The following is a 15,709-nucleotide window of genomic DNA, read 5'->3' on the forward strand; positions in this document are numbered from 1 at the left end:
CTGTTACAATCAAGTTATTCAATGGGTGTTGTGACTCTCTAACCCCTACTGTACTGTCCCCTGCCTCCCAGGACCCAAGGCTCTGCTCTGACACAGACCAACAGCATAACCTTGGCATAACCTCTGAGGAAACCAAAGCTGTGAGAAAAAGCTGTGAGAAAGTCTGCAACTTCACCGTTCTTTCCTTGCAGCAGTCTGCAGCCTGAGGATTGTTGAGATGGGGATGACTCAAGGATTCCACTTGGAAACATCATGGAAAAACATCAACGTGGAAAAGTTGACGCCTGAACACAGTGACAGTAAGGAAACAGAACTTCACCTGACTCTAAATCCTCTGCCTGTTATAGTGGACTTAACTGGTTCTCAACTTTGCCTATTATTAACTACAGTTTTTAGAAAGTGGTTGAACAATTCATCCAAGAGTATCTGGAAGAATGTAGCTTTCTGCTTTCCAGGTAGGTCCCTGGACATCAGGGGGCACTGTTTCACCACCAGCAATTTAAACTGAGACAATGCAGCGTATGTTTAGTATATGACACTGGATTTCATGTTGTAGTTAATTCCTAACCCTTCCTATAGGTGGACATTAAATCAATTTAGCTACTCTTCATCTTTATATGTTATCACAGTTTGAACTGATTTTTTAATATATATATAATGAATAAAACCTGGGTTTGAATAACCCAGGTTTCTTACAAAATTGGGGGGGGGGAGGGGCAGGCGGTGGGGGCAGGGAATTTCCATAAATGCACTGGAACTTAACTATGTGAGACATATAGTTACATAGCTATCAAGTAGCTGGTCCAAAAAGGCAGCTGCAGAGCAGCTTGCTTCCTTTGAATGAAAAAAAAAACCTTAAAATTTTTCAGTGATTTTGTTTACAGATAGATTAAGAAGCATCACTAAAGAAAACACAGGGCTAGTATTTTAACAAATTATATTTAGGATATACATAGTTTTTAAATCTTTTAATATTTGTTAGGTAGGAAAACAAATGCCTTTGGCCTCTGATTTCCTTTCCAGTGAACTTTTTTTTGTTGTTTAAGAAAGATAAAAGTACCATAGGAGGAATACCTGGTATTTCTTTTCAAAGAAAGTAATGAAGAACCACCACTGGTTATTTTAAATATAGATCATTGTTCATAATAAAATACGTATTTTTCAATTATAGACTTTTCCTACTTATTGCAGAGTGTGAAATAGAAAAAAAAAAGTCTATCTTCCATGTAGACATGACTCCTGACCTTGTTGGGGGGAAACCCAGCCTCTCAATCAAATATGTTCTAGATGAAGCGCACACAGGCTGAGAGCTCAGTTCCTAAAGACCATAATGAAACTGAAGCATTCAACTGAGCAGCAAACTCTGGACATGCGGTTAACTCTTTCAGAACAAAGTGTATAGCAAGTCACACAAGTTTCAGTAAATTAAAAAGGAAGAGATAAACCACCTGAACCCACATCTATCACCAGAAACCTGTTTTTTTTACGTGGGAAGAGAGAGTAAGGGTTTAGATGAGTTGTGTGAAACAAATCGTTATGGCATCATGGTGCCTGGGCTAGGACTAAGCATAACAGACGGAACACAGCTTGCCTGTTTGCTACTTGAGATGGGAAGCAAGGATACTGGAAAGGCGCCTTACAGCTAAATCCTTGCTTTTGATAAATGTTACGGTATGATCAGAACTACAAATGGTCCAATGCCACTTAAGTGTATGTCACTGATGGATGGATGGACAGGAAAATTGTTTTCAGCTTTGTTTACTTGAAAAGGACTTCCAAGCCTACAGCAGGGTTTTCTACTTAAGTCCAAGAACAGCTGTAGTTATTCTCAGGTACTGAAAAATTCAGGAACTAGAAGAAGAAAAATCATTTGGAAATTACGTAGTGAACAAGAAGTGTACTGACTAGACTAATACAGCAAATGGTAAAAGAATGTGAAGGCTGCCAGCAAACACGGTGCATGTTTAAACATGCTGCTTCTGCATACTTCAAAACAGCCAAGGAGTCTGCAGCAGCAAATCTACATAAAGTATTGGAACATAAGTTTGAACTTGAAGTTCATTTCTACTGTAAATACACTGATACATCCTGTATGAACGTAACTAACTCAAAGCAGACAGTGGAAACCTTTAAGATTTATTTTTAAGGATTGGCACTTCTGTGCTGGTTGTAAATGAAAGGAAGTAGTCTTATCTGAAGAGTTCAAATTACTTTGTCAAAATAAATAGATGAGGTAGACTACATTGGGTCTTCACCATCATGTCACAAAATGGCAAGTGATGAATGATGGCTCTCTCAACATCAGTAACTCAAAATTCTTGAGTGCATATTTTACATTAAAGAGAAAGAAGGTGAACTGTATAGTCCTCCTTTAAGTGTTGTGGGGTTTTTTTAACCTTCTGACATCATCCACCAAATTCTAACTTTTTGAAGCCACGGGAGATTATATATTGCGTTGGGGATTATTTAATAACCATGGTTATTTGCTACCCGTTTTGTGCCCATGCTGTTTCTTCACGCTGTATTGTGCGAAGAGCACTAATAGGCAGGACTCCTCTCTACCACCGTGACCCTGGAGCCATTTGTTCCAGCTGCCGAGGGCACCAGGCTTCCCCAGACGCAGGAGCGAGGAGCAGGCGCGTGTCAGCCGAGCCCAGGGCGCTGCCAGTGTACCGGGCCTGCGCGGAGGGGCTGGCGTGCCTGCGTTCGCATGGAAAAATGCCGGCTCCTCAGCTGGTGGTTTTCTCCTCTTTCCTCCCAGAAACGACCAGCAAGCCCTAGAGTTCAAAAATCTTCGGGATGAAAATGTAGCTGAACCAATAAAACTTCAAGAATTTCACTTCAAAAAAAAAAAAAAATTTGTGTAAAATCGCACCGGCTGAAAATACTCCATTCACATCTAGTGAATAACACACATGCACAGTCTCACTGATGTGAGATGTGTGTGTATATGTACACATTAGTACACAAAACCACAAAAGAGGTGAGCGACTTACTATGCAGGAAATATATCTACCTTTGTATCTAGGGAGATCAAAAGTAGAAAAACTTTGGTGCTTTCAAAATCATGTCCTAATTCTCTTCCTGAAGGCAAGTCCAGCATTTCTTAAATAATAGCTGTTTGAGTGGATGAAGAATAGGTGGGAGCCTTCAAACTCTTAGCTAGCTGGCTTATGAACCTATAACTGGTCAAAATGTGTAGATTTCCTCAAATCTTTCTCATCTCGTTTTCCAGCTCCAAAGTTTAGATTTACCTCTCAGTTTACTGGTCACATAATTCAGATCACAAACTCTTTCAAACACAGGGTATCTGTTTATTCTCTTTTTACACTGTTGAACACAATTGAATCTTTGTCCACAACCACAGCCCCTATAATATGAAATAATAGTAGTAATTAAGACAGGACAATTTCTCTATTGTCAGGAGCCTTATTTTCATGGCATGGCATTCAGAAGACTCACCTCACGAAAGGATTAATCAAGAGTTATGTAGCTATAATTTCTGAAGCAAGGGAAAATTATTTTCATATGCAAAGAGTTTGGCTCCAATCCCTTCACACTGCTAAGAAAGGAACCGCATCAAGTTCAGTAGTGGGAAGGAAGAACTTCAAGGACAGCCCTTCGGAGACTAAAAACAGCAACTGTAAAGAGTCTGAATTTTTTTTTTTTCCCATTCCCATTCAATGGTCCAGGCTCCACACGGTTAAAATTAGAGTTGCCACAGTTTGTTAAACATTGAACACCCCTCCCAAGAAGCAATGGGCTCCGTAATTACTCCACAGCAGGTCAAAAAGCTTTCTTGTTTTCTCCGAGTTCAGTAATCACAAGTTGTAAAAGTTCTCTCACTCAGAGGTTGAAGCAATAAAATGACTAGTAGAAGGGCTGTAAATTAAAGTGGAAAGAGAAACAGATGAACTTTGGTAACAGCTATTGTTAACTGAAAAAATAAGGGAAACTCATGAACTGGGAAAGTAGTTACAGAACAAAAGCAATTTATTTCAGCGAGGGAAAAAAAAACAAAAACCATGAACAAAAGCACTCTGTTCCATGAACACCTAGCTCTCTTAACCCCACTCCCTGCCGTCCCTTGTGTTGTGCTAAAAGGTGTTTGTGGGACGGGATTTTTCTGCTCGGCTCATGGGTGTATTTATTCACCTTTGCTTGGGGTATGACTACACACACAAGCCGGAGTGAGGCAAGAGCAGGTGGGGATTTACAGCATGTTGGCTGCTCCGTGGAAACTGCCCGTGTGCATGCGGTGACCCTGTTTACGCTGAGGAATAAATGTCTTCCGCTTACTGCTGCTACGGCTGTGTCCATAGGTTGTTACTGTGGGTTACCTGACATACTGTAAATCCACACCCTAGCTTGCCTTGCAGCAACCGGTATATATAGGCAAGTCCGACACAAGCCGATTTAATGGCAGACACCAAGCTGTGAGGAAAAAACTTAATGTGCCTCCTGAGAACACCATACTGAGGGACGGGACAACTATCTGTCTGTGTAACCATCTGCTTTGGTTCTGCCTATGGCGCGGAGATGTTGTCATGCGATAAAACATGGTAAAAACTATTTAGGACTCTCTCAAGCAGTTTGTAGCAAGTGTTTTGACAAAAGTTCCATCTGTATCTTCTTTCACAGAGAATGGATAAAAGGGGGAAAAAAAAATAAAAATCTTAGATGCCAGAATTGAAACTATTTTCGTGTAAATGGAGCTTCTCTTACTACAACTTGTGATCTCATGTTTTCTCCTTTCCAAACCCTACTAAACCAGTGAGTGTTCCGAGGGATTGGGCACAGTATGAAATCTATAGGCTTGCCCCTCTGCTATGAAGTAGTCTGGGTAGTTATTGAGTTTTTTACATCTAATGCTGCACGTTTCAAGCAGCTTTGAATGCTGATGTTCTAAAAAGGCTGTATAAGGTGTAAGAGCCATGGAGATGTACTTTCAGGTAAGTAAAGATAAGGATGACAAGGCTGTTACTGACCCCACCCACTGTAGTTAAGACTAAGCCCCGGCAGAGAGGTGAGGATGCCACAACGTATCAGACAGGTTGGTTTCTATAATCCTCAAAGACGCAAATAGAACATACATTCATTGCACAAGCATTTCTCTCCTGTGGCTATACCCTGTCTAGTTTTATGAACCTCTGAACCAACAGCCCTTTACCTCTTAGTGGATACTCTTACTTTCAGCCAAAGGTCTCCAGCCTGATAGAGAAGCAAACTGTGGGCTTCTGAAGCCGAGGACAGCTTTATGAGTGTTGCCACTGCCTCTGAACTAATTTCCATCTGCAATTTTGGCAAAATACACAAACATAGTTACGTTTATAAACTGTGTTATTATTCAAACAAAAAGAAGTTATGATCTAGAAACAGGCCGAAAATAAACAAAATGTGTAAACTAGCTTTTTAGAGTGTTCAGAAGTCGTTAGATACTCAGTCTAGCAGAAAGACACGACTGCTCATTTATTTTCTTATTGGCTCTGTATTTGACCAGTTCCATATAGCCGAAACATTTAAGTTCTCTGTGACTCCAAATGTTCTCATTATTCAAATCAATATAACAATACTTACCTGTTATATGGTGTTTTTCAAACCTGCAGGAAAAAGAAAATACTCAGAAGCACCAGTTTTATTATATTTCTTTGAGCAGCAGCATATATCCATTTGTGAAGGCATGGAATCTTCAGAAACATATCACGGACAAGATACTGTATAAAATTTCTCAGTATTGTCCTCTTCTTACAGTCCTTTCAAGGCTTCGTTCTAAGCAGATGGTACAGTCTGCAAAAAAAGTTGAACACAAACATTCTAAATCTGTCCTAATAAAAACTTCCTGAGCAAGTCTATAATATAGATAATGTATGTAGCGATGGCTACCATCCAAAAAACCTGTTGGCACTTCTGAGCATACGACTCTTTCTGGTTGTTTCTGTCTTAACCAGTTAAAAGGCATGATGAATTTTCAAAAGTCATGAATTTCATTGGGGAAACACTAGTAAAACTATGTTTTGTAATTTGGTATAATACATGGCCTATTTTCTAGGGATGAGACTTTGATTATCTTCAGAAGGGTACACCCAAAACCAATCGGGTTTGCAGCCTCTGAAGAATCTCAGTGAGAGCTAGATTGCCAAATACTCCTCCAGTGGCACTGATCATGCTCTCTCCACTCATCTCTCTGATCTGCTGACCACAGCGCATGTCACAGCCCCACCTCGCATCGTTTCCCGATACTTCAGGAGTGACTCATACATCCTTGGGACTTTCCCTGAAAGCAGATTTTGTCCCTTTTCTGGGCTTGGGGAGTAACACACAGCCCATTTACCCCATTTCTAGGGAAGACCTGGAAATGACCTCATGTTGTGGTTTAACCCCAGCTGGCAACTGAGCACCACACAGCCGATCGCTCACTCCTCGATGCCCCGGTGGGATGGGGGAGAGAATCAGAAGAGTAAAAGTGAAAAAAACTGGTGGATCTAGATAAGAACAGTTTAATTATTGAAATAAAATAAAATATAATAACAGCAACAAGAATAATGATAAAAGAATATACAAAACAGGTGATGCACGACGCAATTGCTCACCACCTGCCAACCGATGCCCAGCCAGTCCCTGAGCAGTGGCCCCTGGCCACCTCTCCCCTCGTTTATGTAGTGGGCGTGATGTCGTATGGTATGGAACAGCCCTTTGGCCAGTCTGGGTCAGCTCTCCTGGCTGTGCCCCCTCCCAGCTCCTCGTGCATCTCCAGCCTTCTCAGTCGATAGAGCATGAGAAGCTGAAAAGTCCTTGGCTTAGTGTAAACACTGCTTAGCAACAACTAAAACATCAGGCTATCATCAACATTATTCTCAACCTAAATCCAAAACACAGTGCTATACCAGCTACTAGGAAGAAAATTAACTCTATCCCAGCCAAAACCAGGACACTTCATACTGACCTAGGCCAGATCCCAGTATCACACTAATTCTTACTGACTTCAGAAAGAGCTGCATTTATCTCCTCGGATCTGATCCACAGTTCACTGAAGTCAACAGAAAATCTCCCACTGGCGTCAGCAGCTCTTGAATACTTTAGTGAACTAAACTTTATTCTCCAAACAGATCTGGAGCAGATGTAAATTACAGAGCAAAAGCTGAAAAATACATGAGTTTTCTAAATGTAAGTTTACATATTCTCTAGGGCCTGGTGATCAAAACTTTTTTTTTTTTTGGATATATGATAGAGCCAGCAATGTGCTCGTAGCATTTAAATTATAATTTGTCTGAGCTATAATTATGCTTTAATAAGTGTAAACCACAACTAGCCTACACTGCACTGCCTATTCAGCATTCAGCTATTTGATAAGAGGTGGTATCTTCAACAGTTGATAAAATTATCCTGTTTATAACCAATAAGCAAAGTCTTACCTTTAGAACTGTACGCTGAGGAAACTTAATATAGAATAGCCATTGAATAAGGTCACATATTCCAGCACACAGCGTTACGTATTGCCACAAAAGGTACAGAAAAGACTCTGCCTTCCAACCCTCTAAACATCAATGTATCTCTGTAATGAAGCTACTTGTGCCCTTTTAACTTTTTAACCATATGCCTGCTCCACTGGCTTTGATTCTACAGAGAAGCTTCCCTCAAACAACCTCAAAAGAGGGTAAGATTAATGCTGTTGTGAACGGTCCCTCATTTCCATTGCTTTGCTGGGGAATGACAGAGCAAGTCTCTCTGCTTCTAAAATACTGAGCAACGTTTAAAAGAATAATTTCTTCACATTTGAAAGCCTGGGAAATTATAGATAATGAGTTATTAGCTCCTGCAAATCGGAGACAAATTAAATTCCATACTACAAAAAGCAACACGATGCACCTATCTTTGCACCACAGTTATGGTATGGCTTTCTATAGGTGATAACTAACAGTTCAGGGAAAACGTGTCACATTAAAAACCCAAACCACACTGTAAAAGACTTCTTTAGTTCACACAAATACCCTAAGACCAATCAATCCTTAGAGAGTAAAGGTGATAGTTACTTTTTGTATACAGACCACAAAGACCTGACTGGTATTTAGAGGTGGTTGAAGAAGCAGTGCTACTTTCAGTAGTCGCCACTGTGAGGTTTCAATACTACAGATGGGTTTTTTAAAACTAGGCACAGACATTTACTTACACAGAACACAGGCAAGGAAAACAACGAGGATCAGCATGTGCCCAGCCTGTTCTGTTCTTCTGCATTTACATATTTAAAAAAAGAGGCAAAAGCCTATCATAAAATTTACTGTTCCTTATTATCAAGGCTTACGTAGTTCAGCTTGGCCATTTGATAATGACAGGATAACTCTTCTTCTCTTGAACAAACCGGTACATTTACATAGGAAATGTGCTTTACAATAAGGCAGGCATTTCTGAGCCTATTGATCCTGCTCATCTTTCTGAAGAATGCCATCCTTTGACAGCAGCAATGTGAGAAGTCAGTATCTGAGTGTAAAGTCTTCACAAGTTTTCACATGTCTAAGATCATGGTCTTATTTTGAGTCTTTGACAGGAGAGTATTAAGCAGCCACACAAAACTGCAAGAAGCAGCAAGATAAATGCTGCTAAACTCTTAATTTGGGCTGTACCAGGAGGAGACCCAAAAATCAGTCATTTAACTCAGACCCATCTAAGACAGCACCTACCTGATTTCAGCAAGGCACTCTGGACAACAGCAAGTACAAAACTAAAGATACAATGCAAACACAGCTACGCACAGAGACAAAACCACAAAGACAGCCAACCGGCACTTGCGTTTCAGAACATGCAAAGGTTTCAAACAGTTTCATTAACGGAGGTCTGCATATACAAAAGCAGCAACAAGTTTTTATTGTGCAGTGAACCTGAACACCGGCAAGAGGAAGTTTCAAGTCTTTGGGAACACTGTCGATTTCTCATAAATGCAGGAACAGACTTAGAGGGATATAGCATTCTGGTTTTCACCTCTACTAAAATAACTTATTTTTCTAGGGCACTAATGTATCTTTTAGAAAGATCTGCGTAAATAAACTCAAAAAAAGCTTCAGAATATATATCTTCAGTGTACCATGCCGATCTGTGGTCTTCCATTTTGGCATTGCTTTTATCCTTTGGAAAGCCATTTTAAAACCAGCAGCAGGCTTTCCTATGTTTCCTCCTCTGGCACTACCTACCATTTTGTAAGGTTCCCACAACGCTGTGCTGCTCAGAGACAAAGCACCGAAGACTACATTTTCTGAACGAGGCAGTGCAGATATTGCAGCACCAGAAGCGACTCCCTTCAGAGCAGTCCTAAGGTAGAGTGACCTAGTGTGCATTTTAGAAAAGGAAAAAAACCCAACCACAGCAGAATGATCCTTCAGAAATAGTTTGTTCCATACGGGTAGGCGTTCTGGTTTTTTCTTAAGTTAACTGAGGGATTAGCAGGATTCATTTTAAACACTGAGTCCTCACGGAGTAGTTCAAAGGGCACCGCTGGATGTGAACACAACTAACTACATATAAAGCGTGAATACTTCTTACTGGTTCTCAGTTCTCCGGGAGCGGACTCCAGACCTGATCCGTGACACCGTGCCCGCAGAGGGGAGCGAAAACACCCCCCGCCTCCCTCCCGAGAGAAAGGGGACGCAGGGCCCGGCGGCCACACAGACAGGGCAGGGACCTCGGGGCCGGCCGCCCCGGGGCTGCCGGCGGGGGAGGCCTTCCCGCTGTCCCGGCCCTCTGAAGGTCATCGGCGGCAGCGGGCAGCCTCTAGCCGGGATTGGAGCCGGCATTGCTCCTCCGGCCCGTGTGTCACCGTGCGGGGCGGCCTCCCCACCTCAAAGCAAACACGCCTGGGAGCTTCCCCCGTGACTAAGTTTCCTCTCGACAGCTGGGGCTGCCGTCCCGCGGCTCCTCGATGGCAGCCACCTCCCGCCGCCCCTCCAGCGCGGGCGGGGCAGTTTCACGGCCCCTTTACTGGGCCCGACCGCACCTCGAGCTTCCCCTCACCTACTCCCTCCTCAGGCTGCTGCTCCCCCTACCCCAACCCTGCGGAAGAGGCTATATTTGGGCCGGGCCGGGAGCAGGAACCTGCCCTGCCCCATCCAGTTTCGCCCAGGTGCGGGGGGAGAGGGCGGCGGTTTAACTGCCCGCCCGGCTGGCCCTGGAGGAGGAGCTGTCGCCACCGCCCCCTGCGCGTCCCAGGTGTAACCGGAGCCGGGAGGGCGCGGCGCAGCCACCACCACCACCTGCGGAACCTGTCGGGCGGCTCACATCGCCTCGCCACCGCGCACGCATCGCTCCCTCTCCTTCGCCCGCGCCTCAGAGGACTTTCCACCGGCCTCTCCGCGCCCCGCTGCCGGCCCGAGCCATGAAGCCGCTCTCCGGGGCTGCGTTCCTCCTGCTGCTCTGTGCCGCTGCCTGCGCCCAGCAAACCCGTGAGTTCCCGCACCCCTCCGTCCGCCTTACACCCCTCGCCCTTCCCAACCGCACTCCCCCGCCCTGTGACCCTCTCCCCCGCCTCTTCTTGTCCTCCGCCGCCCGCGGAGCCGCCCCGGTGAGCGCCTCGCTCCGCTCCGCGCTACAAAATGGCGCCCCCTCTCCGCCGGGGCCGCTGGCGGGCGGGGAGGGGCTGCCCCGCGGGCGGGAAAGTGAGGCGGGGGCAGGGGCGCCCGGCCCGCGCGCCCCTTTGTCCCCGGCCGGGGTGGCCCGCGGGGAGCCCGAGCGTCGCGAAGGAAGTTCTCGCCCTTCTGCAGGGAAGGGCGGGTGGCGAGGTGGGAAGGCGGTGTGGTATGGGTACCCCACACCCGGCCGGCTTTGTCTCTCCTCTCCGCCCGCGGAGCAGCGGGTGGTGGTGCCCGGCTACCTGCCCGGGGGCGTCCGCCCTCACAGCCCGGGCTTCTCTTCTAGCGTGCATCTGCGAGAAGAACAAGCGTGTCACCAACTGCAGGCTGACCAACGGCGTCTGCTGGTGTGACGCGGTCGGCTCCGGCGTGTCTGTGAACTGCGACACTCGTGAGTAAAGCACGCGTGTCGGCTGCGGCTTCCCCTGAGCGCGCTTTCTGGTGCGGGGTGGGAAGGAAAAGTGCTAACTAAACTCAAGGATGTGGAAATGAGCATTGAGTTCGCGGCAAATAATGGTGTCACGGAAGGAAAGTTGCTTCCTGGTCTTCCAGGCCAACTGGCAACGGCAGAGAAGCTTTAGGATTCCTCCTGTGTAACTTGGGTGGATGTGCGTACGCTCATAGTGATGCAGGCTCCCCCATCCTCCTTAATATTCGGTCTTCTAATGGCAAGGTTTTCTCAGAGATTAATTTTTAGCTTCCTTTTTAAGCACATATCGTGACTTTCCCGACAAATCTAGAGGTGAAAGAGCCTTGTTTCAGGATCTTGCTCTTGGTTCGAGCACAGGTAAGCTGTAAATGATCCTCTGGCTGAACGAAACTGAAGGTGACTGGATTTCTATGTGCTTGGCTTCAGAAGCTGGCCTACCGCAGTTGCATTGCTTGTCTGCACCACCTACGTGTTAGGCACCTGCTCTTCCTTTAAATCTAGTTGTTTCTGCTGTAACCTTGTTTTTTTACAGACCAAAAGCTCTGTTTTGAATGTGCTGCACAATGTGACTTTCTGGTTATTTTTAGTGACTTCAAAATGCCTGTTGATGAAAGCAGAAATGACAGGTTCAAAATCAGGTCGTCGTGAGAAACCAAAAGATGCATTTGAAGATACTGATGGCCTTTATGATCCCGAGTGTGAAAATACTGGTGTTTTCAAGGCGAAGCAGTGCAACGGAACCACCTGTTGGTGTGTGAATACAGCTGGTGTTAGAAGAACTGACAAACACGATGCAGACTTGAAGTGCAATCAGTTAGTCAGAACAAGGTAAGTCTTTCATCAGGGTGTTCTGTGATATGAAAACATTCCTGTATTAGGTTCTGTGTTATAGAGGATTTATAGGTATGAATGATGTGCTGAGGATGAATAAACATGGAGCAACAAATGTTCCTTTACTGCTTCCCCCCCCTTCAGTAACAAGGAGACATTGAAGGGTTTTTAGAGGGAGGTTTCTTCGGTTTTTTTCCCTCCCACTGCTCTTCCCACGTGTCGTCCCGCCCCCCTCCCCCCCCCGCCCTGGGGTTAGATTTTTTTTTAGTATGCATTATTGTATATACTTGCTTTAAGAATATTCATTGTACCTGCCTATTCCTTCAGGTGGATTATTATTGAAATGAAACATGCAGAGAGAAACACTCCTCTGAACACCGAATCTTTAAAGAAGTAAGTGATGATAGTAAGATGTTGTGACATGTCTGCATGTACTACTAGATATCTAGTGTACTTCTAAACAGCGAAGTGTTTAAAAGCATTGTCAAACCTGTGAACTAATTTCTAAGACACCTTAGAAGTGACTAAATCCTTTGTAGAATTGCTTTAATTATTTTTATTTGAAATAAATTAACTGCTAATGAGATTCACTTCCATTTAAAACTGACTACTTTTTTTAATCAAGTCAATAAACTGAAGAAATGGAAGGCAATTAAGGTGAAACTGCCCAAAAAGTAAACTGACAAAGATGGCAGAGTGACTGCATAGAAGCAGCAGGAGAAAAACAACAGTTTAGCTATTTTTTGGCTAAAATAAAATCCTATTGTGCTTGTAGCTATTGGATTCCTCCCCCCAGCCCTGGAACAAAAGCTGCTACTGTCTAGCTCCTTTTCTGAACTCTCAAAACTGTTCAAACTCTTCTCTCTAACGCTGCAGTAATGTATGTATTTATTTTTCAGTAAGTGCATCTTCACTGTTAGGACTTAACAGAGCTTGAGTATAACTTCATAATGAGAGTGTGCTGGGTTTGTTTGCGATGGAGTTAATTTTCTTGGTAGCAGTAGGTATGGTGGTCTGTTTTAGACTGGTAACCAAAACTGTTGATAAGTCACCAATGTTTTAGCTGTTGCTGAACAGTGCTTACATAGTGAGTGTCCAGACCTTCTCAGTCTCTCACTTTGCTGCTCCAGTGAGTAGGTTGGGGGTGGACAAGTGGTTGGGAGGGGAGACAACTGGCCCAGATTGACCAAGGAAATATCCCATATTGTATAACGTCATGCTCAACAATAAAACTGGAAAGTTTTCCCAAGTAGCCATTGCTCAGAAATTGGCTGGGCATTGATCTGCTAGTGGTAAGTGGTTGCTTTTGCATTGCTTGGTTGGTTTGTTTTATTTCCCCCACCTAACCCTTTCACTTACTAAACTGTCTTTATCTTGACCCATGAGGATGTTGGCCCAATCCTGCTAGGGGGGCGTGAGAGACTGCATGGTGATTTAGCTGCCAGCTGGGATCAACCCACCACAGAGAGACTGCAAGAAAAAAACAGTTATACTAGTCTTCCCTGCTTCTGAAAATAGATGTGTAAAATAGTACTGTTTTTAACAGCTATGGTTTTCATATCTCTGCAGATTCTTCAAGGAAACAATTACCAATCGTTATATGCTGGCTGGACGCTATATAAGTGATGTTCTGGTAAGAGACACATAATTTTTAGTAAAGTATCAAGAGTTTTATTTTTTTGTGGATAACTTTGAAAACTTTTTTGAGACCCAGTATGGGTCTTATTAGAAGCTCTCAAAATGGTATCACTGAGCAGCTAGCAAATAGCTGTATCTGAACTGAAATACTGAGAAATGACATATTGTTCTCCTCAGTCTATAGATGAATTCTTATGTTGCTTCACTAAAGTGGAATTTGAATCACTGTAAAAAGTTAGCTTGAGAACAAGTATCAGAAACTTGAATAGTTTCATAATAGTATTTTGCTGTGTATTTGATGGTTGGATTTAAACTAGCCCCTTAATACCATACTATGTTTTTTTTACAGTATGAAAAACCTTACATTACTATTGATTTGAAGCAAAATTCGTCAGAGAAATCTTCTGGAGATGTGGATATAGCTGATGTGGCCTACTACTTTGAAAAAGATGTAAGTGTGTCATGGGTAAAGTCTGCCAAAGACTAGATGTGTGTATTGCATTCAGTAGTCTTACTGTGTACTGGCTAAAGCAAGATGAATTATTGCACTGCCTAGATGAATGCCTATTACAATGTGAACTAGCAAGTCTCTGTTTTCCTATCTGTTCTTAGGTAAAAGGTGACTCCATCTTTCATAATAACAGACTAAATGTCAGTATTGATAATGAAAGGCTGCATTTTGAGAAGACAGTGGTCTACTATGTTGATGAAATAGCACCGGAGTTTTCCATGAAGTCTCTAACTCCTGGCCTCATTGCTGTCATCGTAGTAGTAATAGTAGCAATAGTTGCTGGAATTGTTGTTCTGGTAAGTTCTAACAAAGCTGCCAAGTAGAATGGGTAACTGTAATTTGGGAAATAACACACCCATAACATTGGACTCTGGTAGAAACAGTCTTCCTCTGTAAACTGGCTTCTTTTTTGAGACTTAGGAGGTGGGAAACAAGTGAGGGACATACCATCACTGTTTCAGGTTACGACTGAAGGGTGTTGCATGGAAAAGAAAAGTATTAGGAAAAACTAACTGAGGTGGAGAAAGTACCCGTCTTGCCTCCTGGTTTAAAGTAGTTTGAGAGTGACAGACAGCCTCTCATGCACCTTTCTTTGGAAGGATGGGGAAGGGACAGCTTCAAGTTTGGACTTTTAAGTCACAACCAGATGAAGTTTCATGTAAGTCAAGACTTCAGTAAAACTTCACAATTATTCTGTCCTTCTCTTGCAGGTCTTCACAAGGAGGAGGAAAGGGAAGTATGTGAAAGCAGAGGTAATTAATTTCTGTTTATGGTGTATGTGCAGGGACAATGTTGGCCAGAATCTAAGGTTGCTGTAGGTTAAAAGCTTCCTTTGGGTGCTTCAGATAATGTTCAAGGAGACTGAAAGTATTCAAATTCTGTAACCAGTTTTCATTTCTATATAGTTCACCATGTTCATTCTGCACTAGTCTCAAAGGCAACTGGTGATCTGCATTTCCCAGGGGTGGGAGGCGGTGCTGACAGCAAGTACTTTTTTTACATATGTATAGCAAGGGCTATACAATCCACAGGAAATACTGATAACCTTGTTCTGTCGTGAAGACCTTTACTTTAGGTATTTGCATGGAGCTTGCAGTTTCTATTGAAGAGCTACTTTCCAATGGAATAGTAACAAATGGTACTAGTGCATGGTGCATCACCCTAAGTGCAGAGCCTTTTGTAAAGGAATCCAAAGGATGTTGTAGCTAAACAGTAAAGACTGCTCCCTGCACATACCCTAAAGAGTGATGGCTTTTTTTTTTTTTTTTCAATAAAAAAAGCTGAAGTGTTACAGTGGTCTTGGCATGTTTGATTCTGTCGGCCTTGCATCACATCCCTTTGCTAATGAAAATCTAGGATGTTAAATCCGGTTGACTACTTGGGTCTCACGTTGAGAAGTAGCACAAATGTTGATCTCCCTCTACTTCCTCCCCTCTAGGTAAAGGAAATGAATGAAATGCATAGAGGACTGAATGCGTGATGAATCAGCTGGAGAGGGAGTAAGATTCAGAAGATGACAAACATTGCAGGCATGGATCTTAACTCTTAAAAGGTTCCTCCTGAAAGGGAAGCAATTGTGTTCACTTAATGATTGTTAAAACTAACAGCCAAGACTGGTAACCATGCTACTACTTTTACTATTTGTTGAGAGTTATAATCTTACTTGAGTAAGATTCAAGCCCTATC

At 43.4% G+C, this 15,709-nt stretch overlaps 1 protein-coding gene across 1 annotated transcript; it reads left to right on the forward strand.

The window, feature by feature from the left end:
* Positions 1-10,236: 10,236 nt before the first annotated feature.
* On the forward strand, positions 10,237-15,503 carry EPCAM (epithelial cell adhesion molecule; the record flags this gene model as incomplete). Its single annotated transcript, XM_081998376.1, has 9 exons — positions 10,237-10,427; positions 10,900-11,004; positions 11,631-11,871; positions 12,202-12,267; positions 13,444-13,507; positions 13,862-13,963; positions 14,125-14,319; positions 14,734-14,775; positions 15,462-15,503. Exons 1-9 carry the CDS (start codon positions 10,361-10,363, stop codon positions 15,501-15,503), a joined length of 924 nt encoding a protein of 307 aa, XP_081854502.1. The 5' UTR covers positions 10,237-10,360.
* Positions 15,504-15,709: the final 206 nt, after the last annotated feature.

This window comes from Phaethon aethereus (assembly GCF_964289735.1).
Source record: "Phaethon aethereus genome assembly, chromosome: 3".
Lineage (NCBI taxonomy): Eukaryota > Metazoa > Chordata > Aves > Phaethontiformes > Phaethontidae > Phaethon > Phaethon aethereus.